Genomic DNA, 26,517 nt, shown 5'->3' on the forward strand with positions numbered 1-26,517 from the left:
AACAAACTATGTAAGTTGAAAAAAACCTTGTATTGACTAAAACAGTCTTCCAAGTAGTGGGATTTTGCTTTGCATAAAGCCACAACAAAACTGAATATCAATTAGACCAATGTCTCGATGGCTCAAGAAGTGGAAGCTTGTTTTGTATATTCTCAAGTATACGTTAATGATATTTTGTTGATGAGAAATGATATTGGGAATCTGTTCATATATTCTTATTGTATATTGATATTATTATGTTAACATGAAGTTAATTGAATAATGATTAAAAGATAAGGTGAATTATTCTACATACTAATAGAAAAATTACTCAAGACAGAAAACCAAAATTTCTTAGTTTTATTCAAAATGATGCATTAATTATATAGAAAGTAGGACCTGAAGCTAATTAGAATTCTTGTAACTAAACGTATTTACTTAAGCAAGAGTGGTCACCCGGTAAAGGACAAAAAAAATAAATAAATGTATTCTATGCTCAGGTTGCTGGTAGTTTCTTGTATCTGACATTGTGTACAAAAATATTATATACAAGCTTTCTTTTAGGTCTTGTGAGCACATATCAAGAAAAACTAAGATGGCCTCATTGCTGTTAAAGGAATATTTTGAAATATAAAATAAATAAAAAAGATCGAAAGGTTTTGTGAGCACATATCGAGAAAAATTAAGATGGCCTTATTGCTGTTAAAGGAATATTTTGAGAATATGAAAGAAATAAAAAAACATCGGAAGGTTTTGTGAGCACATATCAAGAAAAACTAAGATGGCCTCATTGCTGTTAAAGGAATATTTTGAAATATAAAATAAATAAAAAAGATTAGAATAATGTTTTCAAGCTAAGAAACTAAATCTAATTGGATATTTTAATGTTGATTTTTTGCTTGTTGCAAGTATGAAAATAAATCTACATCTAGATGTATATTTTTTGAGGCGGAGCAACTGCTTTGGTTCAGGAAGAAACATGGTTGTGTTGCTCAGTATATTTAGAAAATGAGTGGGGAGGTTGTAATGACATCCCAACTGTTTTGTCACCTCGGTAAATCATTTATGGAAGACCTCAAGAAAATCATTGGTAAGACATGGGGTTGTCTCCTAAAACAAATACATAATGGCAAAATATAGTTACGTTCATGAAATAATTAAAAAGAATGAAATTACAATAGACTGATAACTGATGTCATTGTTGTCTCCCAACTAAGTGGGTCGCAGCTGAGATTTATATAAATGAGTTGCCATGTGAAAGCCTGAACTAACATAGATCAAAACTTCTTAACTTACCTTGAAATAAAAGAACACTAAAAAAAATAAAGTACGAAAAACCATGTAAATGCTTTTAAAGGAAGCCAACAATAATGAGAGGAAACTAGTCTCATCGCCAAACAAGAGTCGTTGGGTTATGGGCATGAGCTACTCCCTTATTTGTTTTCTATGGCTCTACCAGTTTTCGAACCATGGACCTTTCACATACCACCTTCACATGATACCACAAGGCCAAGTTTTTTAAGAAGAACATTTTGGGGCCCCTTGAAGCAGAACCCCGAAATGAAGATCTGACCTTCTCTCTTGCATGTTTCCTCTATCAGCTTCTCTCCCTTTGCTGATCAGTGCTTGCTGCTGCAAGATGGCTCGGTTATTCCAAGTGCTGCTGCAAAAGAAGTACACCAATAGTTCATCTCCACTAAGTTTGGTGGTATTTGGAGGTCCACGGGCTCCATTAGGGAGATGCCTTATTTCTGCTCCCTCGGTAGGTGGAAAAGGACAAAGATTTGCAGTGCTAATTATTTGAAGACCAGTTGGAAATTTTTGGATGTAGATCATGTGGACAATACCAAAATGAAGATGAAGAAAAGTGTTTGTACAACACCAAACTTTATTAATTGTGGTTATTCAATTATAAGTTTTTCATTTCATGTTAATTAAGATTCTTAACATAGACAGCTTGTTCATAGGATTAGGAATAGCAAAAAATGGACTGCACAAAATTTATATGAAAATATAACACTTTTTAGTACGCCCAACCTGGGGCCGCTTCGCATTTGCCTGGGCACGTGTAGGCACATGCCAGCCCCCTCTTTTTCTTTAAGGATGTTCAATGAGTCGAACGCTCAACTCAAACTCACCCACCCAGTTAAACTCGACTCAAGCTGGACTTGTTTATAAACAAGTCGAGTTCACGTTTTAAAATGAACTAGTTTAAGAAAATAACCTGAGCCCAAGCTAGCTAGACTCGCTCAATTAAGCTCGATCAAACTCATGGAGACTGAACCTCTCCTTTTGGCTAGCAAGGGAAAGGTTCATACTTCAAACTTGATTGTTTGTACCAACTTAAAAGGAATTTTTTTTTAAAAAAAAAAAACAGCTCGAGTAAGCTCAAGCCAGATCTCAGCTGGACCCTAGCGGAGTTCCAGCCCTCTTAGGCTCGAGATGAGCTAGCTCAAGCTCAAGCCGAGCTATCTCATGATGTTCAAGCCAAGCTTGAGTTAAGTTTTCAGCACTCGAGCGTCGTGTTCATCCATTCACCTGACCCCCTGGCCCACCCAGCGGAGCTGTGTGGCGTTAAGGGACGGGCAGGCACATGTGCCCTTGGCACATATAACCTGCACTTATTTTAGTTAGGTTCGGGTTTCAATTCGCACCTAAAATTTAAAAAATAAAAAGGAAATTATAAATAATGTTTGCCCAAGATGCTGCTTATGAAAAATTTAACAGGCACTTATAAGTTTCAAATCATTTCTTTTAAGCCCTTGACCTAAAAGATAAATTACATAAACACCAGCATGCTTAAGTGATTTGTCAACACTTGAAGACTGTCTTTTGTTATTTTATCCAAAAGTGATACTGCTTTCTGTAATTTATATATCCCTTAAGCCAAGTTTTGTGTTATAAAAGTTTTTCCTTATGCCTACAATGTAGGTGGGCTACTAGAACAAGTAGTGGTCACATCATGGCTGAAAAGCAGCTAAAAAGTAGTAAAGGTTCAATTTATCCGTAAATATAGGCCTATAACAGTAGCTTCTCCCAACAGCTTTTGCCACCTTCTACGTGACTCTAATCGGCTTGGTCGTTTAAGACATCAATTGCTCTCCCTAAATTTTGGCCTTTCTCGGAAGCAGCGTCATGGCCTTCTGTCAGTCATTAGTACTCCCAGGACCGGCCTTCATCGGCCGGCTTAATAATTCATCACACCTACAAATCTGAGGCAGTTTTTGTTCTTAAGTTATGCCACAAGGAAGCCGCTGCAATGGAAGCCACCGAGTTCAATTTTGATAAAAGCTGTAACAAATGTGTTCTACGGATTTTTTTTTTTTTTCTTGTCGTCATTGCATTTATATTATAAATGTAAGGGAAGTTCAAATTTTACTGGATCGTTGATAGCGTAGCATTGTTTTATAATGTTTTTAACAATGATTTATGGTAATTTAGGCAACATATTAATGTTTTTAATTTTATAATTATCTAATAATATCTAAAGTTTGACATATTTAAATAGAACACCACTTCGAGACACCATGAACTTTAAATGAAAGTAATTTCACCCTAAAGTAACAACCTCTTACTCACTCGAAATATGAGAATTTATTACATAAGGTGAATACAGATCGGCTCAAGTTTTTATTTACCGCGTTTCATTTAACGTTTTCCATGGTGTAGCCCTCAGCAATGTAGAAGTGTCCTTTGACAGCAATATAAATTACTAAATAACACTGTTTTAGGATGAAAAGGACGTTAACAACTCATCACCTAAGTCTCAAGCTTCCATTTCTTTTACATTCACGACCATGTGTCCCTCAACTTAGGTACTGCTTTAAAATAAAGAGATATAAGCTCACGTGAATAGAACCAAGAACCTCTACCATGGGGAAGCTAGTTCTATGCACATTCATGTGCGTGCACAAAAGTGTGCGGTGGCCAGAATGCTGTTGATAAAATTAAAAAACAGGGATTTGAAAAAAAAAAAAGAGAAAAAGAGATTATAAAAAAATAAAAGACTAAAAAAATAAGTTATACGATTAAAAAATTTCTAAAATGCTTTCATTCATGACACCATCTGCACGCAATTCGATCTGCTAACCTGCCGATTTATGCGATGCTTGAAACCACTCACGCCGTTATTTACAGCGAGTGTATTGACAAAGAAAAATTATAGTCGAGATACCAAGTCCGTCCGTGAACCAAGCTTACAAAAGCCACGCGGCTTTGTCTCCTAATAATCCAATTGCTACGTAATTTAATAATGCTTGAAACGTGTCTTCATGTGGCCTGATGCAGCTTTGTCCTTCAACAATGGACCGAGGACTCGATTGTCCCTACGAGGCCAAGGGAGAAAAGAAAACGAAGGGAAAAAGAAAAGCGCACGCCCAGAAAGGTGGCCTGCGCACTCCATACAAAGCGTTGGCACCAACCATGGAGAAAGCGACACCGTCCCACTGTCAAATACCAATATGAAATTTCCAAGATAAAAGAAGAATGCAGGCAATCCTACCACTGCCCAATCCTTTCTCTACGAAAAGCTCCGCCACTGTAATTACAAAGGGCTCTTCATCAAGGACCCAAGCGCCCATCCCCCTTCCTCGTCCTTTGAATGCATCCATTCTCCTAAGGCAATAAATTTCATTTTGCTTGTTGGAACTATCACACAGTTGCAGCCTTGCAGAGCCCCAGTGATTCTATCGACTTTGCATGCAGGAGAACTTTCCTGTTCGAGCATTTATTTTTTGGTCTTCCCCAAATTTTTTCCTCGTCGTCGAGAAAGTATCCTTGATTTATGGATGCTAAAGATTCCTTCGTTGCCAGCCTCTTTATCGTGATAGTCTAGGAATTCTAAAACCTTGTCAGGTTGTTTGAAGACAGCACTGCCTACTTCCTCTGTTGGTGGAGGTTTATTAAGACCTGGTGCGTTTGGTGGTGGTGATCTAGGGAACGAACCTGTGGGGACAAAACATGAGGTCCATTGATGTAGTAGCTAATGCGGGGAATGCTAGCGCCTGCCGTCCTCATGCTTTGAAGGTGGCTGAGAAGAGATTGAAGCTCACAGAGCTTGTTCTTAGGTGTGTCATATGCGGAGCAGGGGCTCTTGTGGCTGTTCTTGTAGGGACTGATACAGAAGTCATGGAGATTTTCACCCTTGAAAAGAGGGCCAAGTTCACGGATATGAGATCTTTGCTGTGAGTTTTTTGCTTACTGGCCTTGCATTTGCTTTTGAGACGGCCGTTCTTGGTCCATTACCTCTTTGCTCTGTTACTTTGTGGTTAGTTTCTCTGGATGATTGAGGAAGACGTACGTCTCTGAGAGTTGCTTCTGTTTCTGCAGGTTCTTGGTGATTGCAAATGGAATGGCGGCTTCTTATTGCTTGGTTCAAGGCTTAAGGTGTGCCGTCTGCCTGTTTGGAGAAAGCGGTAGCTTGTTGCTCAGTAAGCCGCTGGCTTGGATCATTTTCTCGTGCGACCAGGTTGGCTCTCACCCGTGCTCTCTCTGGTGAATATATATTTCAGTTCCCTTAAAACTATCTCGAAATCTTTGGGACCTCTTCTTTTTCCTGGATGTATTTCTCTTCTCGTCACTTCCTCGTGAGGAATTTCTGCACAATGGTTTCGTTATTCATGATTCTCCGCCTGCTAGGATGAAAACTGCAGATCGCTCTTGAGGAGCTATCAGAATCTGCCTCTGTGATCATGGTGTACCGCAGTAACTTGCTAGAAGATAATTGAAAATTTGATCCCCTGCTTCGATTACCTTATATAAAGAGAATTGATGCAAGTTTTTTTCTTGTTTTTTCTTCCTTTTAGGTCTGGATTTCCCATTTTGGGAGCACAAATATTCTTTCGTATATGATTTCATCCCCATCCACGCTTTTCTTGGGCGCAAGAATGGCCTAGATGGTATCCAGCAACGTCGGTGAATCAAACATCTGATCTGTTGGTAGTCTGAAAAATGTTTGATAATGAACCAAACATAACCAAGGCTACATTCTAGAAGAATATAACACTCAGCCACTTATGTAATGCATAATATATTTCTATGCATGTTCAGATGTGGCACAGTCAAATTTGTCTAGGTTCTGCAAAGCAGCTGGGACTTGAAGAGTTGTGATGGAAAAGACAGTAGGACTAATGATGCTGACTTTCAATAAAGAATTGGCAAACAGTAACCGTAGTGAAACGCAATATGCTTTTAGGCATCAAATCCTGCTGAGTGCATGATGTTGTTGAGACCTTTTGCCCAACTTATAGCGCCGTATTTGCTGCATCTATTGGCTGAAGGCCGGTCGAAGAAAGTCCAATTTTCTTGCCTCTAATGATGTCATCGACCTTGTTTTTGTCTGAAACTAAAGTTTTCACATTGACGTTGATATTCTTTTGAAGGATCTTTCGAACTTTTTCTCAATTCATGAAGTACCATTCACCTTCAATCAACTCGAGGCAAACTGCAGCAGTAATCCATTTTGTCGGTTCCTGATTGCCGCCATATCCTTGGTATCTGATTTATAGTGGGAAGTTGCAATTTTGTCCATTATAACAGTTTACTGGCAAATATAATCAAAATCCCATGATTTGCTGTCTAATTATTTTAGCTTGTTCCGTACCTTCTTGACACTCTCATCGCACAGTTGGATGTGCTGGAGAGGGGAATTCATACATAAACGGGGAAAGGTCTTTCAATGCGCTTTCAAATGAAAGAGGTGGGAAAAAACTTTCATATCTTCACATAAGTTTGGATTTCTTTGTTCAGTTTCATATTTTGTAGAGCTTTTACAATTCAGTACACCAAAAAAGTTTCTCCAAGGAAATGCCTATCAATGGTGAAGAGTTTCACATCCCTGCCTTCATGTTTTGGTGCTTGTATGACCCATGATCATTAAGATCATTTCATAAGATTTTTCACTCTTGAATGTGAAACTTGGATGATTTGTTCCCATGCCTTTGAGAAACTGATCAATTGAGAAAGCACTTTGTGCAGGTGATGGCCTATGTATTGCTTTCAGCAGCAGCTGCGGCCACGCAGTCGGCGGCCCTTGCAGAGACAGGGCAGCATGAGTTCGAATGGATGAAGCTGTGTAATTTGTACAGAAAGTTCTGCACCCAAGTGGGGGAAGGCATCGTTGGTTCTTATGTAGTCAGTTTGAGCATGATCGCTCTCTCTTGTGTGTCTGCGTTTAACCTGTTTAGGCTGTATGGTGGCAAAGGCAAGAGCATCAGCGTGTGGTAGTCTCTCCGGCGCTCTTAACTTCGTGTGAGGACTGCCATTTGCTACGTCCTAAGCTAAAGAAATAACTCTGCTTTCTGCTGCAGTTCCTTGGCTCTCGTTTTCTGTATGTGTGTGCATGAATGTGTGTGTGTGTGTGTGTAGGGATGAATGGAGAAATTCAAATGAGAGAGAATGCAAAAGGAAAAGAGGAAACAACGTGAGTTCCAATAAAAGTTACTCTTCCTCTTTCCTTAAGGGGGGCATGGCTGCTTTGAGACATAGATGGTCTTACGGCACAACCTTTAACTCAAGTCTTGAATGGATGATAGCAAAATCATAGGCATAAACTGTAGAACTAGTGGTTTACTGCAGTTCCTTGGCTCTCGTTTTCTGTATGTGTGTGCATGAATGTGTGTGTGTGTGTGTGTAGGGATGAATGCAGAAATTCAAATGAGAGAGAGAATGCAAAAGAAAAGAGGAAACAACGTGAGTTCCAATAAAAGTTACTCTTCCTCCTTCCTTAAGGGGGCCATGGCTGCTTTGAGACATAGGTGGTCTTACGGCACAACCTTTAACTCCAGTGTTGAATGGATGATGGCAAAATCATAGGCATAAACTGTAGAACTGGTGGTTTGTTAGAGGTGAAGCTACCCCCTTTTCTCAATCTGTCCCTTGGGCACAATGCAATGCTGCTTGGTGGGTGGTTTTACAGTACACCCTTCAACATGAGTTTTGTGTATGTTGTTGTATATGTCACTGCTCTAATGTAGAACTGATGAGGACAAAGTCATAGGCACAAGTTATATGACTGGATTTGATTACACAAACCTATTCAGAATGTCTTTTATTAACAATCGAACTTTGTATTCTATTTTTTCCAATGTGGAAATATGATATTATGATTCATCAAGTTTAAATACATTTTAAGCCTTCAGACATCACTGGTTATTTACATGTTAGAATCGCATGACTCAGAATGTCCTACTTTCTGAATCAGCAAATGACATTTGTATATGGTTTGATCTCTGAGAAGAAGAATATCGCAGAAGGCAGCTTACTCCTTAGTTCACACCCACCTTGGTGCTGCACCTAAGGAAGGAGAAACGTACGTGCAACAAGAATTAGATGTTATATCTATTACCTAAATCTAATTATTAAGTCAAATCATGATCACAAACGTCAGCTATATTTTCAAATTACCACATTAATGTCACAAAAATAAAATAAAATTATTGCAATGTTTGAAAACATTATCAAGTTCAATTTTTCGTGATAATATCGCTAGTTCTCCTATTAATACCCGAGGAGAACCTCACAGGTAACAACCTAGGGACTACATTTTTGAATATGATCAAACTAAAGATAATAACTCAAATATATTCAGATAGGAGTATATATGACAACAAATGCATATTCAGTGGAATTATATATATCTTTTGGTTGTAAATGCTCGCAAATCCGTCATCTGTCGGTGCAATTAATGAATGGAAAGTCGTAAAACAAGGCGCTCTCTTTGCAGATTGTTTGCATTGCTAAACTGATTGAGGTTTAGCATGTGGTAAGCAAAGGTGGACTCTTATCTGAAAGCGGACAAGAAATCTATAGCTCGTATCACTTTTTGTTGAATTTAGGAGAACTGCTTATTTGGAAAACTGCAAATTACTAATTAAATTATAAGATAATTCACAAATACATGCTTCATGAATGGAACACGTGAAAATATCTTGAAAAATCATTTTACCCCTAATAAGTAAATAAAACACTTTTTCATAGTCTACATTTTCTTTCATTAGATTCTTTGTTGTTTTGCCTTTTTCTTTTTAGGTATGATTGTCAAGACAAAAGATTGAAAAAGAGAGCCAGTGAAAGATGTGAAATAACTGAGAAATTGCCTGATAAAATGTGATTTTTAAAAAAATTTACAAAACCTGGACAGTAAAATGGTCTTTTTAAATATGTTTAATTATTTTACATTACTGAAGCATGGCTTGTAGATTGTTTTTTGTATACTTAAGGAGTAACTTGTATTTTCTCAAATTTTAGATGGCTATGTGAACATGCATCAAACGTTGAGAAGTCATATGTAAATATTTCGTTAAAAAAAACGGAAGGTCTTTTTGTAAGATAAGGTAAAAAGCTGTCAGCGACGTGATATTCCTCGGTGATATTTGGGAATTAAATTTGTTGAAGATTGTGCTGCGATTCTGTCTTTCACGCAGACCAAGCAAGTTAATGTGAAAAGGCTTTCTTTTTCTCTTGGGCCAACGAAGTACAGCGTTCAAATAATATAAACCATATATTGGACAAAATCGCAAACTAGAGCCCATGGTTTGCACTTGTACGCAGCAAAAGTGAAGAATTAGCTGCCTGATACAGGCGAACATCTTCTGTTTCAGTAACATTTATACAAACTAACGCTGGATACCCGGCCCCATTCGCTCTCGGGCTTGGATTTAAACATACCCGGTCCCAGCCGAGCAGGGATGGCCCCGGCTGCTCAAGAGATAACTTGTTTAAAATATTAGTTTATTTAAAAAATACATATTTATTATTATTATTATTATTATTATATAGTTAAAAAATCAGACCTGGGTGCCAAGTCCAGGCTGTGGGAATGAGCTGTGGTCTGGCCTGAACCTAACTTCTTATTGAGCGGGGCTAACCCAGCCCTTCCAAACCCAAGTAGCAACTCTCGTCTGCTCCGACGGCCCCTCCTCAACTGCTGGGCTGCCCATACCTTGTACACTCACGACGAGAAAAGTGACCAGGCCAGCAGCAAGAAACTGAACCGGTTTCTCCCTGTCCGGCAATAAGTGCTAAAAATAGCAGTTTGCCTATTGGTGGTTCATCCCCACTAAACCAGTTTGTCCACCCAAATGTACACCCATCACCTCACTCAATTGATTAGTTACATGTAGATATGTCAATGGATGGGATCAATTTGAATCAAACATTTGTGTCCACTTTTTGGATATTCACATATTCATATTCGAATTCAAATCCAAATTGAAAAAAGTTTTGTACCATATCAAAATCTAAATTTATAACCCAGAGGCGGAGGGAAGGGAGGGCTGGCAGCTGCCATGCCCACCCAATCACACTCCTTATATTTTTAAAAATGTTCATAAAATTTTTTAAAAAATATTAAAAATTCAGAAAAATATTATTCGGCCCCTATACAAAATTTGAAAATACTGTTCAGCCCTTCTAAAAAAATTGAGGTGGAATTTATGGCTCTGCCCCTGATGAAACCCAGATTAGTAAAACCTCAAATTTCACTTCTTTTTTTTTATCAAGAAGAATACTTAAGATGCTAGAAAGAAGCACCTCTTCAGCCAAAACATTTTTCAGTGAACAAGAGGTTAACAACCCACTATTTAGAAAGGTTAACAGCCTACTGCCTAAATTAGAGACCCGAATACCCATCATTCTGCCTACCTTTGAGGTCTTGAGTTGCTTCGGCGTCAACAATGGCAGTGGGGCACCCTTCAATTTAAGTACCACATCCCACCACATAAGGCACAAATACATCAGACCCACCAGACCCATGAGCATCAAACTAGAAACCTGTCCTTTGCATAATTCCCTCTTCTCTTTCAACGGTGAAACAACAATCTTGTAAACCAGTCAATATCCATTTGACGCCAGTAACTCATTGGACCTTTTTGTGTAACAACACAAAAGACACTTGTATAAAAAAAGGTACTGATTATTTATCGTGGACTACATCAGGGACGGACAAACAAAACTTGGATGTGTTTTCAGAACTTCCACCAATTGTTTGTGAAGTTGTAGCGAATTGCTCGAGATACATATATTTCCATAAGCTCAACTCAACCGCCTTGATGCCTTCACAGATAAAAATGGTGCCAGAAAAACCTCACACACAAACACACACACACAGATGCCATTTAACCTGATCCAACCAATATATTGACCCCAATTAATGTACTTCTGTTTTTTTTAGAATTAGTCCCTGCCTGTAAGCAATCGACACATTCATTCCGACCTTCCCGTGAAAGAGAAATGTCATTTCCGACACTTGCACTTTTAAGGCAAAACATCCCTTTGTCCCTTAACCATGGTTACCTGCTTATTCTATTAACTGGTTCACTTTTTTTCTTTTCTGGGCATATTTATTTTCTAAAAAAAATTAATTGCTAAAATTTATTATCAGTCTAATTTGGAAAAGCCAAGATCATGATGGATTTGTCGATAGCAATACAACAGAAAGAGGCTGTCAATTGCAGGGGATGCATTTGGGAAAAAGCTAGGCCATTTGGCAGTCTAAAACTAGCTAAGCTACCTACTCATGGAATTGTGACGATGATTGATAAGTCTGGACCAGACGTGCACCAGCGAGTTAAATAAGACAGAAAAATAGCATGCTCCAAGAAATAGCAGTACCTCCACACTGTAACTGCATAAAGAGCATCTCATGCAGGCAGCTTTTAGGTTTTTCTTCTTTGGGAAATTTTATGCCAGCCTACCTACTGACTGGAGGCCTCTAGGGAGGATACTGAGCAAACTGTTGAGTGTTTGTAAAGCTCATAAATGAATTTCACTGGGTACCATTAATAAACTAGTAGGGATTCATCTGCCTAACCCCTGCTCATCCATCCAAAAAAAATTGTTAAAATTATTTTTCTAATCTTGTTGAGAAAATTAATGGCAGAATGCATAAAATAGGAGATAAGGGCACATAGTCTTTTGAATCTGTATCGTATAAAAGCACGTTCCATGATACTTTCAGAAAAAAATACTGCTTAGAAAAATTTTGCAAAGCACAATTCACTTGGATGGAATTTAGAATATTTTATCCCTTCGGTCAAGATATTTTTTGCTTTAAAATCTTCAAAAAGATCGGCTCTTAGACAAAAGTAAATAATTTTTCGGGAATAACACGTAAGTTTGCACCACCAACTGGTAATGCACAGCTAGAAAAAAATGCGGACTAATATCAATATGTCTATCGGCCTGGAGGTGGTTTAATTTTTTTTTAAAAAAAAAAAAAATCATTGGTAGAGAAGAAAACATATAAGCTTTACTTCTTCAGATGATACATATTAGTGAAGAGAACATGCCATGCACATCATATGCTCAATCAGAAAAAAGGCAGATTAGGAACAAGTAAATGCTCGAGTAAGGACGCAAGAAAACAAGGACAACAAACAGAGAAAAAAAAAACCTAACTTGGTGAGAAATACCTCCAGGAACAGCACTATGGAAAGAATATTGCTAAAAACTAGAGACAGGCCAATGACAGCAACAGTATTAGCATGCCTATCAAGTCGTAATCACGCTCCTAACGCTGAAGAAAAGCTGCAGACAATGTTGGAAAAATTTGCATATCATAATCTTCCTTGACAAAGAATTTCTTAACAAATGAACCACTTAAGAGGAGCTCCAATGGTGTCTCATCTCTTTCATTCTCCAACTTATGATTCACAGAGGAAAACTTTAAGCTGATACCACCTTATCTCGATGGCAACTCAATTTGCCATGAAAAGTATTCCAAGTGCACAACATGTGGCGGACTGTACCATCATCTCCAATCTTAGATAATGAAAAAGTTGTTATTTGTTTTAGATTTCAAAATTGTTATTTGTGTGGAAAATATTCGAAAGTGCACCACCTTCACCAGTTTCCAAGTATGATCAACCAAAGCATATGCAAGGAGTTGGGCCAATATATAAGCATACAGCAAAATAAGATGACCAGCCTGAAGTTTGAACAGATCCTCGAGTTGTTTCTCCATTCTTTCTTACCAGAAGCTATACATGAGCAGTTATTCTTACCGTCTTAAGTTAATGCAGCTAATACAATGAAATTAGACGAAAATTTCACATGTATTGTTTTAATATCCTGCCAATGAAATTTAAAAAAGACTACTTTTTTTTCAGCTTTGTATCATTAATGCTGTGACACGTCCCATAGAGGAGTATTCAAGTCATCATAATCGACTAGTTAAACTTTATTTCCTTTTAAATGCCTCAGACATGAATAGTGGATGTCTAACCAACAAAAAATCCAAAAAGATCAATTTGATCTTGGATTTATTAGTTTTGAGAAACAACAAACAGAAGATCACTTTGCAACAGACCAAACTATAAAAATCCATGCAAATAGTCATGTCAAATATAGGATAGACCTACATGTACAAATTCGAGCTTAATATCAAGTATTATCTAAATGAAAAATAATATTCTACAACCTCTACTTTGTCATGCATACAGGTACTTAGGAGTTTTGCTGCTATCTTGAAATTTTCAATATCTTAAAAGAAATACAGAAGCTCACAAATGTTATTGCAGGTACAATCTGCATGTTGATAGCTATCAGTGTTAGTTTAACAATGGTTATACAAAAGATTAGTCATGAGAAAGCATACTAGATAAAAAAAGCCAGGCACTGATGAGCATGAAGAGATTGGCATCCCTTAATAATATTGACATTTTACAATTATATTATCTTCTTGAAAGAACATAAGCAATCAAAACATATGCTGTGATATCAAAAACTGATAGAAATAAACAGCTTTGTACAATACGGCCATCACAAAATCAGAATGAAATGCTACAATATGAAGCATTTGCCCTTTTGACACTTTTTCTGTAACATCATTACAGGAAATGAATTGCATATATTATGTTACAATATTTATACAACAAAGTGGTGGTCAGGCTGCTACCTCCTGAAGGATGCACTTAGGCCTTCACATGGCAACAAATCATGTACAAATTCTTGGCACAAGGCGAGGAAAGCAAATCTATGAAACCAACAGCACTTCTCAATAACATCTCCTGCATAAAAAACAAATGTTGTTTATTCAACAATTAGTCCTTATTGCCCATTATAAAATTAAGACATCCAACTCTGGATACAAATTACTGTACAAACTGCAAAACATAATAACAGCTAACAAAAATTTCCTTCACAATAAGTAATCATATGGGAGTGGCAGATTATCAATTCTGTGGATACTTCATAAAACTACATAATATCACTCACATGTTCAACAATTAGTCCTTATTCCTTTAAGTCGAAGGGAAAACCCTTTGCCCAGATTAGCTGGCCAGTGGTTGGTAAAGCCCTTGAGGTAGCCTCTGCTCACCAAAAAGTATACCCAGATCTGACCTTAAGGCAAGGGTGCCTGCCATGGTTTTTCAAACTCCCAAGGCTCCTCAAATTGGTGACAATCACAAGTGTCTCCTACTGAATAAGCTGAGCATCTACAGGCCATATATTCGACTAGCACAGAGCAGCTTGAATAAGTAGAAACTCACACAGATCCAGATTCTGGCAGAATTTGGTTGATAACCAAACGTCATGACTGCAATGCCAGTTAATTCTGACCTGGAAACTAATTTCGAAGTTAAGAAGTCGGCTGCACCTTGTCAGACTCAAAGAAGTGAGCCACAGCAGAATACAGCTGTTCCTCCTCAAATGGCTTTGATACATAACCATCCATGCCACATTTGGTGCATTCCTCATGCGTTGCTTGAATGACATCAGCTGTCATTGCCAGTATCGGAACATGCCAATGAGAAATGCCTTCATACATTTCTGATGAAGTTGCACCAGATTCAATCTGCTCATTCACCATGTTTTCAGTATGTCTTACCTGCCTTGTTGCTTCAAACCTGTTCAGTGATTAAGTGGCTTAATGTTACGAAAAAATGGAGCTCATTGAGATATAATTAAGTGAATAATCTTAAAAACAGAAGATAGAAGTAAAAAGATGTGGAATGATAGAAAAGCTAAAGAGACTAGGTTGATACCCATCCATCTCAGGCATCTGAACATCCATGAAGCAGGCATCAAATTTGTGAGGTGGTTGAAGCAGCTTTAAAGCTGCTTTCCCACTTTCTGCACAAGTGACATTAGCTCCATACTTCTTAAGAGCACCAGCAGCCACCCGACGGTTAATAACATTGTCATCAACTACCAATATTTGCTTGCCACTGAGTAAACTTTGGAGCGATGTCAATGGCTGTCTCTTCTCTTGTTGGCTTTTGCTTCCCATGCCGAAGGCTTGTTGGAGGCATGCTGCTATCATGCTTGCTCTGAGAGGCTTCATGATTACAGTATCAACATATCCCATTGACTTGGCATCATCAAGCTCACTTGAACTTATAGATGTTGCTAGGAGGAACATTTTTGGAATGTCTGGAACTGCAAGGGAATTGGATCTGCCATTCTGCTGAAGCTCTTTGAGAAGTGAGGGAAATGCCATGCCAGTTTCCTTAGCCCAAGCGTCTTTATCAACGAGCACCATGTTAACATTCTCTGAGGCACTGAAACAAGCAACGACAACAAAAAAACTCACCAAATAGAATAGAGGAACAGCAAAGCAACCCTGATATAGGCATATGAGTTGTAAAAGTACACAAAACAACTTTATTTATTAATGGAGATGAGGCATATGATTTAGAATTTTCTTGTCACTTGTTACTTGAGAAGTACAAAGCAATCTGTAATGTATTTTTAACTGGAAAGTGCAGTAAGGGCACAATTAGACTTTGAGGTGAAGAACAGCAATTCCTAGCCTTTCTATTCTAATGAAAATTTGTGTTTGATTTTGAACTTTGGACAGGCTTTTGGCTTCAGGTAGAATGCATAAGATTTTCTAGGTCACATCATTGTTGAAGCAAATTTCGAAACTAGAAGAGTGCAAGTATCATATTTGCACAAGAAACAACTGAAGTTCAACATTGCGCACCTGGATATAAAAGATAAAGCTGATTTTAGACAATCTGCAAGCTCAACTTGAATGCCTAATCTCTTCAAATGGTACTTTGTGACCATAGCGCGTATGCTTCTGCCATCAACAACTACTGCCCGCATTCCTTGGAATTCTGAAGTCACAGAGTCAGACTGTTGCCGCTTTATGTCTTGTGAGTTTGCTTGTCCCCTAGTAAAAGCAGCAGTGAAAGCAAACGTGCTGCCAACCTTTGGTTCACTTGCAAAACCTATTTCCCCACCCATAAGATCCACCAAGCACTTACTGATGCTCAGTCCTATACCAGTTCCACCATACGTACGGGATGTAGAACTGTCAGCCTGCATGAATGGCATGAAAATGCGACTTTGTGCATCTTTAGGGATCCCAACACCTGTATCCTCGACAGTAACTAATAAATTTATAGGGCCGCTAGCTTCTACTTGTGAACTCATGCTTAGTGCCTTAAAGCTCTCCCAACTTTTTCGTCTATCAACTACTTGATATCCGCTTAGTGTGTAAAAAGAATCTGTTCCTCCAATGCACAAAGAATCTTGTTTCTGTTTAAATGCCTCACAGCTGGCACCTGACAAGGTCCTCAACTCCTCAGCAAGATGCACTGAGACAAAAACATGCCCCTCTTCTGTGAACTGCAATAAATTACCCAATAATTTTACATGCTGAATAATCGAGTAATCTATTGGAAAAGCAAACTATCCCATTTGAGGGTTGGAAAAAATCTAGTAACCTTGATTGAGTTGCCCACAAGGTTGGTGATTATCTGACGGAAACGCCCTGGATCACCAATAAGAATCTCTGGAACTTGATTAGAGACATACACAGCCAGCTTCTCTCACCAAAAACATGAAGGAGAGAGTTTAGGTAAAGACAGGATGATTCGGCCAGTACAGGAACAAAATTTGCAAAAGAAATTTGAGATTACCTCAATGCCTTTGTCCTGTGATGTTTCTGCAAAGAGTGACACAACGATATCCAGGATAGTACGAACATCAAATGGAACAGCCTCAAGCTCGAGTCTACCAGATTCTATCTTTGCCTGGTCTAGGACTTCATTTATAAGAGCTATTAGAGTTTTCCCACTAGCTTGAGCTGTTTTTGCAAAATCTTGCTGAGTTGCATCAAGATCAGTGTCCATAAGCATCTGCAGCATACCTGCATCAATAAAATAAAGAATTGGCTATCCCTAAAAAACTATATGACTGCAAAGACCAACATCATGGTGCCTATGTGTATGCTCTTTTCTAGCAAAGTCATGCAGAGAACACGCACACACATGGAAAGTAGCAGAAGTTACCTAGTACTCCATTCATTGGAGTCCTGATCTCGTGAGAAACAGTTGCTAAGAACTGTAACATCACAGAATTCGTTAGTCCATAGAAAATAAAGAAAAAATCATAAAACAAAATTCATTTCATGGTTGATGTGGGTAAATGGTAAAACAGTGGATCACACTAAGAAGGTTTCTCCATATAATTAACCATAAAAGAAAACATTCCAGAGGTTTTTTTACATTTGATAAGCAACCCGATGAACAATTACCGTCTGAAACCTGAGAACTGAGAAAAGAACTCTTCAAAACAACAACACCAATAATAATTTCCCTTTATTAAGCAGAAATAACCGGCAATTCCCAGTGCATAAAAATGTTCTTGACCAAAAGCAACCACACAACATTCCAGGCATGAGGTATAAAATCATAGCATTCAGATAAACACTAGAAGAAGCAGATCAAGGATAGTAATGACACCTGAGACTTAGCAACATCTGCCGCTTCTGCACGTACTTTTAACTCCCTCATTGCCATATAGTCATCCTCCACTTTGGCAATGCGGTTCAGTGCAGCATGAAGTATATGTCCAACAAGTAATACAATCACAAGAACACCAGATGACATCATTATTGCTGACCATGGTAGTGGTGGCTTCTGCTTAAATCTGTTTAATAATATGGTTATTGGTCCACAATTTCACACCCATGAAATCGAGAAATAAGCTTTAAACTTTAAAGTTTATTGAATTATCAACCTGCAATGCATCTCATGCTTCCGATATGGATCACCGAAGTCAAGGTTGCTAACGTGGCATAAACCAGTTTCAGTTACATTAGGGCCATACATGTTTATTGGAGAAGACCTATTAGTTGTATCATACACATTGACCACAATTGTTTGCTTGCTAGCTAATTGTTGAAGCAGTTTCTCCACCAAAGATGGGACATCAAAAGCCGCCCCCAAGTATCTGTATTCAAAATATAATAGAGTTGAAATAGAGAATGAAGTACTTATGTAAAGTTTAGAGTCTTTAGACAATAATAGGCCATCCATGTAGTTGTACAGAAGAAACTTGCCCTTCAGCTGCACTTATCCGCTCTTTAGGAGTGGCATCAGGTGGAAGGTTGACCTTATATACAGCAAATGTGAGCACAACTCCAAGGTGATTCGATTTCAGGAGCTTGAATGGAGATGTCAAAACTCCCTTCCCAGATGCTCTTGCCCGCAATATGTTCTCACGATCTTGCTGCATAATGAAAGACAATCCTATTACTCATTAGGAGGAAATGCATTGCACTCTATGTAAACAAAGTACAAGGTTTATGTAACCCAGAAACTAACCAGCCTCGGTTGGCATAAAGAACAATGAGAAGGAAAGAAAAAAAGCATGAAAGACACGGGGCAGGTAAGCTGGAATCAACATGTCAAAAGATAAAACAAGTTACACTTTTAACCGTTAAAAATGTAAGTATATATATATATATATACACACACACACACAAGTCCAGCAGCCCATTAATAGCTTAATTAATTAACAAGCCTGATGAACCTAAGCTTGAATGAATATAACATCTTCAATCTTGAGTCACTAGTCCTAGTCAGCTGGCTCATGTGCAACTCAACTTGTTGAGCCAAATACAGATGAGAATTGCACTAGCTGAGCCAATTCAAGTTGTTTGCTACTTGACTCAATTTTTCACACAGAAATATGAGCTAAGCAGGTCATTAATAGTTCATTTAATTGATGAGCCTAATCAAGCCAAGTTCAGACAACCACAACCTGTTCAACCTCGGCTCATTAGTCCTAGCAATCTGGCTCAAGCCAGTTCACTAACTTAGAAATACATGCCAATTTATTCAAAGTTTCAAACCATTATGATGTGTCTTGGCAGCCATAAAATTTAGAAACGACCAATTATTTATTTTTGAATAAAAGAAATGTAAACTGATGTAACTCAAATGTGTTTCACTAATTTAGAGGCACCAGGCTAGCGTTCAAATTATTTGAATTAAGATGCGGATAGACATCATAAAATTTTCAATGCCAGGCATTTAGATTCAAATCAAAAGAAATGAATACTAATATAATTCCAGTTCACTGATATCCACCTAAAGAAGATACAATTCCTAGATTACTGGAGTCCCAAGTAGCAGAAAGCAAGTTGCAAGTCCCTAAATATGGATCTGAAATTTTTAAGCTATAACATATGCAATTTTACAGCAGTCCTACTTAATACATAAAAATGACATAGAATAACCACATGGCCCAAATTTCTAGCATTGAAGGAGTTCCATTGAATGTTTCCTACGGCTAGTGTTTTTGCTTCGTATTGTGTCCCTCATTTGAGATGCTAAAATGCAGGTCAGATATGTCAAAACTGATTACAAAGGTTGTGTAAGAAGGCATGAACACACATGCTCAACCACGTGATTTTTAGGAGTAATCCACAGAGAGCGAATCATGAGAATTCTGCATAAAGGTGGAGATTTTAAAATTAACCTCTCCAGACATCATGTCGATGGACACAATATGAGACATGGTATCTTGAGAGAAGATGACCGGTGCATATTCATCTTGTACTGGAGCTGGATCAAGCTTCTCAGGGATATAGTCATCCTGCACACGGGACTGATCTTCTGTTCCCATTCTCTTTATGGTCCATCCATGCTGTTTCTCAAATTGTTCCCTCTCGGACTGAAGTACTTTGACAGCATAAGCAACACCACTGGTCAAAGGTCTTTCAAAGGCTGTCCTCTCAGTATACTCTGCGAACGTTTTCTGCAATAATGTTCAAAAAATCCAAAACGAGTTGAACCAATAGAACAGTATACACTATGTGATCAATTTTTTAAACTGTCTATGCAGAACTAAAGTCCGAACGACTTATATATGAATATGAAAGGGGGCACCTTTTGGTTTCATAAAAGTGTTTCATTTTCCCCTTCAAAGTCCCAGAAAAAGAAAAAAAAACTGAGAAGAAAACCTGGCTACCACCTTTCCAGAAATAAGTCCCTTTACACATTTACAAAAAAAGTTAGAACACATAAAGAGCAATTCTTCTTTTCATGATGACATAAATCTAATGAAATCTTCCCCGACCAGAATATCAAACACAGAATACAACCAGACAAATCAGAGTCCTCAAAACCTCTGCTGTTTGGAAATTAAAAATGGAAAGATCAGATGGAACGTGGTCATTCCCCTGCACAAGTCTTCAGATCAAAGATATTTACTGATAAGCCCACACAATTACGCAATAGGAAGTTGGTACTCCGGTTCCGAGGAAACAGTTATACCAAATATGTTAACATTAAAAACGTGAGGAGGGATGGGTTATAATAGCAAGCCACAACTCATTCAAGAACAGTTATAAACTAGCAGATCAACATTCCGTAAACATATGACCAACACCTTTAGTGTCTAATGTTTCTTTACTTTTAGGCAATCTCGGTAACCCTGTTTCACATGTAGATCAACATTCCCACCACCATCAAAAAGACCAAGCTCTTCTTTTATACTGTCAACGTACAATCGTCAAAAAACGCCCTTAACTTCACATGTGATGAACATTCCCACCACCATCAGGAAGACCAAGCTCTTAATTGATATACCCGCCAACGTACCAGAGAGGGGGAGAGAGAGAGAGAGAGAGAGAGAGAGAGAGAGAGAGAGAGAGAGAGAGAGAGAGAGAACCTGATCAATGGCGGAAGGCTGTTTCCCATGATGAAATGTGGAAACCAAGATAGCCAACGCATGGACGTGGTTCATACTGACGTTGAACTGATCCTGCAACATCCTAGCCCTCTCATCACACATATTAGCAAGCGTCTCCTTCCTCCTGGTAACATTATTGTGGTTCATACACCAGAAAATGGCGCAAGAGCCGATGACTCCAGCCAGTACCCATAATATAAGGAGCCTTTTTCTCCATTTGACACCGCCCTTCAGGTTCTGCACATGATGAGCCGGCTGCTGCTGATGCTTCTTGGAGCTCAAGCTCAACCTCCCGTGGGAACCAGAGACCCTGAGATTTGAGGACATTTTAAACAAAACCCAGCACCAACATTTCTTCAAGAAGGGCTTGTTTGGTAGCCTAAGATTCACACAGGGTATGGCAGAAAAACTCATCCAAGTACTAATTCTTTCACTTCTCCGTTTCAAAACTCAATCTTTCTAAGACCCTCCAGAAGCACTTTTCTTCTTGTCTTGGTCACTCAAAATCAAAATCTAAAAGACGCCCAAAAACCAAGAGCTGTTCCTGGTGACTACCAACTATTTCTTCCTTTTCCTAAACACCAAAGGACCAGGTCTTCACAAGACCCACACAACCCACATCTACAGAGCGAGAAACCAAGTTGAGTCTTTTTTTTCCAACTCTGGCCTGTAACCACAGAGAGAGAGAGAGAGAGAGATGTGGGTATTTTTCAGATGGGGCGTTTTATCTGAGGTGTTCTCTTCTCCTCCTTTTTGCTTTGCTGTTAGCTGAGATGAGTTGGAGCGACATTTGTCTCTTGAGACTGAGTACATCACTCTTGCAACACCCCCCACCCCTGCTCCAAAAAAATTATTCATCATCAGCAAAAAAACAAAAAAGAAAAAAGAAAAGCGAAGAACGAGCTAACTATAGGAACATCAATATCATCACTACAATTATTATCAAAAGGAATTAACATATTTTATGATAACAATAATAATGGTAGCGCCAAAAATACTTCTGGTTCTTTTGCCTTTTTGTGGTGGTGAAAAACTGAAAAGGACTCCACCATTACCCTCAACTCAAACATGGGTCACCCTTCCCTGCTCACAGATGAGAGAGAGACAGTGAAAGTTATTGATCCCAAAGGAGCCAGCTACAGTTTGATTGTAGCGAGGGCAGAAATGGAGAGAGAATTCAATGCAAAACCCCCCAACAAGATCGGCGATTAATCGCCACCTTTCCCAAAAACTCCCCACTAGAGCAAAAAGTTGACAAAACTTTCCTCCCAGTTCTCCCACCGTCTCGTATCGGGAAAAGAATCGTCAGTTTAGGATTCCGTTCGTTCTCCAACCTTAGGGGGTTATTTGGTTCATCAAATGGTAATAGTTTGATGAACATCCCCCAAAAGTTAAGCCCCAAAAGTTAAGATAGATTCACGATTTCTCCAAATTTTTGAAACAAATTCAGGGAACCGTATGCAACTGTTCTATCAACCAAACAAGCCCTAGACATTCTAGCTTTGCATAGTTTGGTACAACCACAATACAATCAGGCACATCCAAGAACTTGGATCGGCTGAATTACACAAAGATTCAAACTCAGGACAAAGTCTAGATTGGTTTGAGCTATGTGTAGATCTACAATTTGGATGAGCTGCAAATATAAGAACTGAAGCCCTTCCCTTTTCTTCTTGCTCACATGGTCTAGGTTGCACCAAGGTCTGTTGTGAAGATAAGGTACCGTCAACTTCACATTATTAAGCTTCATATTAAGGTCTGTTGTACAATTAATAATTTATATTTTATCCACTAACTCAACCTGCCTAAACATGTAAGTGTGATCAATGCACCTAAGGAGATTGTATGCAGTTTAATTATGTATAACAGGCAAGAATGTAAACTATTAGGAAATGTTGTGGAGTTTTTTTAAGGGTCGTTTGGTAATGAGAACAATATATGTTTTTCCATGAATCTGCCTTGATTCAAAAGCAGATACATGAAACACTATGTCATTGCTCTGGTTGCCAAATTTGAGGATATCTAGTTTCTAACGTCATTTACATTGTCTGAATTCAAACAAAAAATGGATGAAGATGATGGAAAAGGATCATAATCTAGCTAACGGCTACAAATTGAGGACTTAGACCCTCTTAAAGGGCCAAGTCAATGCATAATGTTGGTGGCTCTTGCTTGCTCGCTCAATACAAACCCGATCCGTTCTTGCAGCTGAATGGAAAACCCGATCTGTCTCGGCCGAGTCGATACAGAACATTGGTCAAAGAATGAAAGGTGGGGATGTTTTGGTATTAAAGACCGACAGATATTCAGACGCAGAGTTCCTTTGGTCTTTTATGGCTCTGACCAACCTCATTTTGCAAATGATGTTGAGATTACCTTTCTTTTTTACGGCAACTGCTTTCCCCACTTGTAGTTTGGATTTAAGAAAGACCCATTGTCTTTCTCCATTAATGAAACAGTTTAATTCGATTAGAAGTTTGGAAGTGGGGATGGAAAAAATTTTCCTTGTCCAAAATGGGTAGAAGAAAAATATAATTGCAAAAAAAAAAAAAGAAAAAAAGCTATAGACTGGGCCCAGACTTTGTCTTTTTGTCTTTACCAAAGTAAATATTTAAAAAGGAAAAAAACAAAGAAAATTGGTGCAAGTTGGCAATTTTTAAAACTGGGCACAATAGACAAAGCTCTATTTTAGTGAAATAAAATACACATAAAATACAAAGAAGTAAATGATTGATGAGAAAGTTCTAGCTTCAGAGCAATATTTTAATGGCCCTATAGGAAGGGTGGGAATAGGGAAAGAGAATGAAATAATAAAAAATGTTTCTTTTTTTGGTTTTACATGGAAAACAATGTGGGGTGAAAAGTAATTTGCCAACAGTTGTCTTTCTTTAATGAGGAAGGAAGAAAGGAAAGGGAGGATTATGGATGCTTGATGTTCTAGCTTTAATAAAAGCACTGAACTCTTTTTCTTCCCACTTGCAAAATCTCTATGATGCAAATGGATCCGGTTAGATTCGAAAAATGGGATCCATATCCAACAATATTTTAATTCGGGTTGGATTCCGCGCTGCAAACTAGCTCGGTTTGGTCGGTCCTCTTACCCATATATACCCAACAATCTTTTCAAAGACAGAATTTGGATCTGCAAACTCTGTAGATTAGATAGCATTCGGCTTCAGACCGACTTACTCAATGTTTTGCCTAAGATTCTTGTCAGTATATGGAATATCTAAGAAAATCTGCCTGTTTTCTGGGACCTATATGCCAGATCCAAACCCACTATAGGTATCGTCTTGGATTTGGATATCGTTGGATCCAAATTGAATGCATGAGATGCCGATTCGATTCTATCGTCGAATCAAGAGCACCATCTGTTAGCTTTTTCCTTTTTTTTTTTTGGATATTGCATGATTTTACATGTTGCTAATTTTTAGATATTTTTATTTATTATTTAAAAATGATTTTAAATATTTCTGGCCTATTGACAACTCGTCCAACTGAATCGCGAATCCACCAGTTCACCGCTGCGGCTTATAAACTGAACTGCACAGGTAGTGTTTGCATTTGAAGGTCAAGAAAAGTAGAGTAAAAGAAGAAAACAGTAAAAGTTTTCCTGGGTACATTTTAGGAAGATATGTATATGTATATGTATATGTATATATATATATTTAAGGAGGAAAAAATTTCACCTTATTTATATCTCCATGCATGTTTAACATGAAAAAGTGGGTGAAAACGTCGATGTATACAACGACGATAGATTGATTTGATGCATCCAAGTATCCAAATGCTCTCCCTCTATTAATGCCTACGTGTTTGAGAGGGAAGGATGGTTGGTCGTAGACCACACCTTCACTCAGCGCGTGAATCGTGATGGTTTATCCATAGCAAAACTGCCACAAAATGTGACTGAACCAGAGGTGTTTGATTGAGGGGATGTATTAAAGTGTCTCAAACGCCCTTAATTACGGCGGCCTATGTGAAGGACCAATTAACAAACCCGGTCTAAGATATCATTTTCTTTAAATGAGATCTCAATTCAAGCTACTTATTATATATCTTTGACTAGAATGCTTCGTTTTTCTAATTCAGTTCTTCTACCACGTTAGAATACACTTTTTAGTTATTGGGTATCTGATACGTTTTTTAGTTATTAGAAGGACCATATTACTTTCTTATAGATGAAACAACTCTAAACATCTTTTCCCTTTTGAAAGACGAAACAATCTAACTTATTGATATTGGATCCGATTCAGGTGAATGTAATATGGGTCCGTGTCCATGTCCAGCAAAGCCTGGACCCACTTGTTCTTTTCCTTTTTTTTTTGATTTTCTACTTTATGTATTAAAAATAAAATAATGATAATAAAAAAGAAGGGGGCCTAAAAAGCGGCTGCTGTCGGGCTCAGATCTGATCCCCTGAAGGAGTTCACAGATCAGCCTAGTAGTGCCAAAGCCTAAGGAGGCTACTGCCCCAAATAAACGTAGCCTGCCAATGAGTTGGATCCGCGTCGAGAATCCGAACCGGAATCTGTACGGGCACGGACGTACAGGGACCGAGTGGTTACTCTTCTGTTTTTGCTTGACCCGCCGTTTTATGATGCCATTTCTTATCAAACAAAAGCGCCTCACTTTTCCAGGGCAGATTTGGCTTCCAACAAATCTTGGCGATACAGGGTCCAGACCCGAAGTATGGCCTAATTAACTAAAAGCTGATTTTGAGTACAGTTACTCGTGTCGGCGGTATGGACGATGTGTTACCGTTATTGGTGGAGTCTAGGTTAGATATTGCAGTGTTGGCATTTTTTTTTTTTTTTTTGGTTTTTAGTTATAAGGTCAATAAGTCATACACTGGAGAGTTCTATGATGCTGTGTATTAGATGTTGTTGAATGACTAGAAATTTAAAATCCATCAACGTTAGCAATAATTTATGATACAACAGTGATTCACGTTATTTTTAGCAACAATTCATGATCCTTTTGGTGGCATATTTTTATTTTTTAGTTGTTGACAATGTACGGTACACAACAACAGAGAATTCTCTCTCTTTCTCTCTCACACCCATATATATATATATATATATATTTATATGTACATAACAAAAAAGCAGGCTGATATTAAGAAAAAGACTATATCTATCACAAAATATTCACTAATAAAAAATCTTTTGAAATGCTTTAAAAGACATTAAACATACATGTATCATATATTGAGATTTCTTTGGCGCTATCTTAAAACGCCAATTATTGTGTTGTAGACTAGGGAACCGTTTCAATTCAAAAAATCAAAGTGCAATCCATGTTACCACTTACTGCCAACCGAGGAGGTTCCATTACGAGAATAAAATGTAGGATGCAAGATGGATTATAATGGGCGCGCTTAATTTTTTTTTATAAAGTTTGTCCATGCCAATTCTATAGGCAGTCTACCCACTACAACAACATGACAAGAATCCACATACTTTGATCAATTGTATAATCACTTCCCGGAGTTGAGGAAAACCAAGTACTCTTCCCGTGGAAACAGACTAAATAAAGGATGTAGCACCAGTTGGCTTTCTCGCATGGGACTTCTAAGGGCTTCCCATAAAGAAGGCTATTGTTCAG

General features: G+C 38.2%; 2 protein-coding genes across 2 annotated transcripts; one reads left to right on the forward strand and one right to left on the reverse strand.

The window, feature by feature from the left end:
- The first annotated feature begins 4,418 nt into the window (after positions 1 to 4,418).
- On the forward strand, positions 4,419 to 7,577 carry LOC116258310 (CASP-like protein 2B2). Its single transcript, XM_031635397.2, has 3 exons — positions 4,419 to 5,162; positions 5,308 to 5,446; positions 6,955 to 7,577. Exons 1-3 carry the CDS (start codon positions 4,939 to 4,941, stop codon positions 7,201 to 7,203), a joined length of 612 nt encoding a protein of 203 aa, XP_031491257.1. The 5' UTR covers positions 4,419 to 4,938; the 3' UTR covers positions 7,204 to 7,577.
- A 6,018-nt stretch (positions 7,578 to 13,595) lies between these two features.
- LOC116258743 (histidine kinase 2-like) lies at positions 13,596 to 21,750 on the reverse strand. Its single transcript, XM_031636102.2, has 12 exons — positions 20,890 to 21,750; positions 19,696 to 19,974; positions 18,272 to 18,441; positions 17,950 to 18,162; positions 17,673 to 17,859; positions 17,220 to 17,271; positions 16,848 to 17,077; positions 16,653 to 16,751; positions 15,905 to 16,554; positions 14,964 to 15,479; positions 14,194 to 14,825; positions 13,596 to 13,985 (listed from the first exon to the last, which is right to left on the reverse strand). Exons 1-11 carry the CDS (start codon positions 21,322 to 21,324, stop codon positions 14,558 to 14,560), a joined length of 3,099 nt encoding a protein of 1,032 aa, XP_031491962.1. The 5' UTR covers positions 21,325 to 21,750; the 3' UTR covers positions 13,596 to 13,985; positions 14,194 to 14,557.
- Between the last annotated feature and the right edge of the window lie 4,767 nt (positions 21,751 to 26,517).

This window comes from Nymphaea colorata, chromosome 8 (assembly GCF_008831285.2).
Source record: "Nymphaea colorata isolate Beijing-Zhang1983 chromosome 8, ASM883128v2, whole genome shotgun sequence".
Classification (NCBI taxonomy): domain Eukaryota; kingdom Viridiplantae; phylum Streptophyta; class Magnoliopsida; order Nymphaeales; family Nymphaeaceae; genus Nymphaea; species Nymphaea colorata.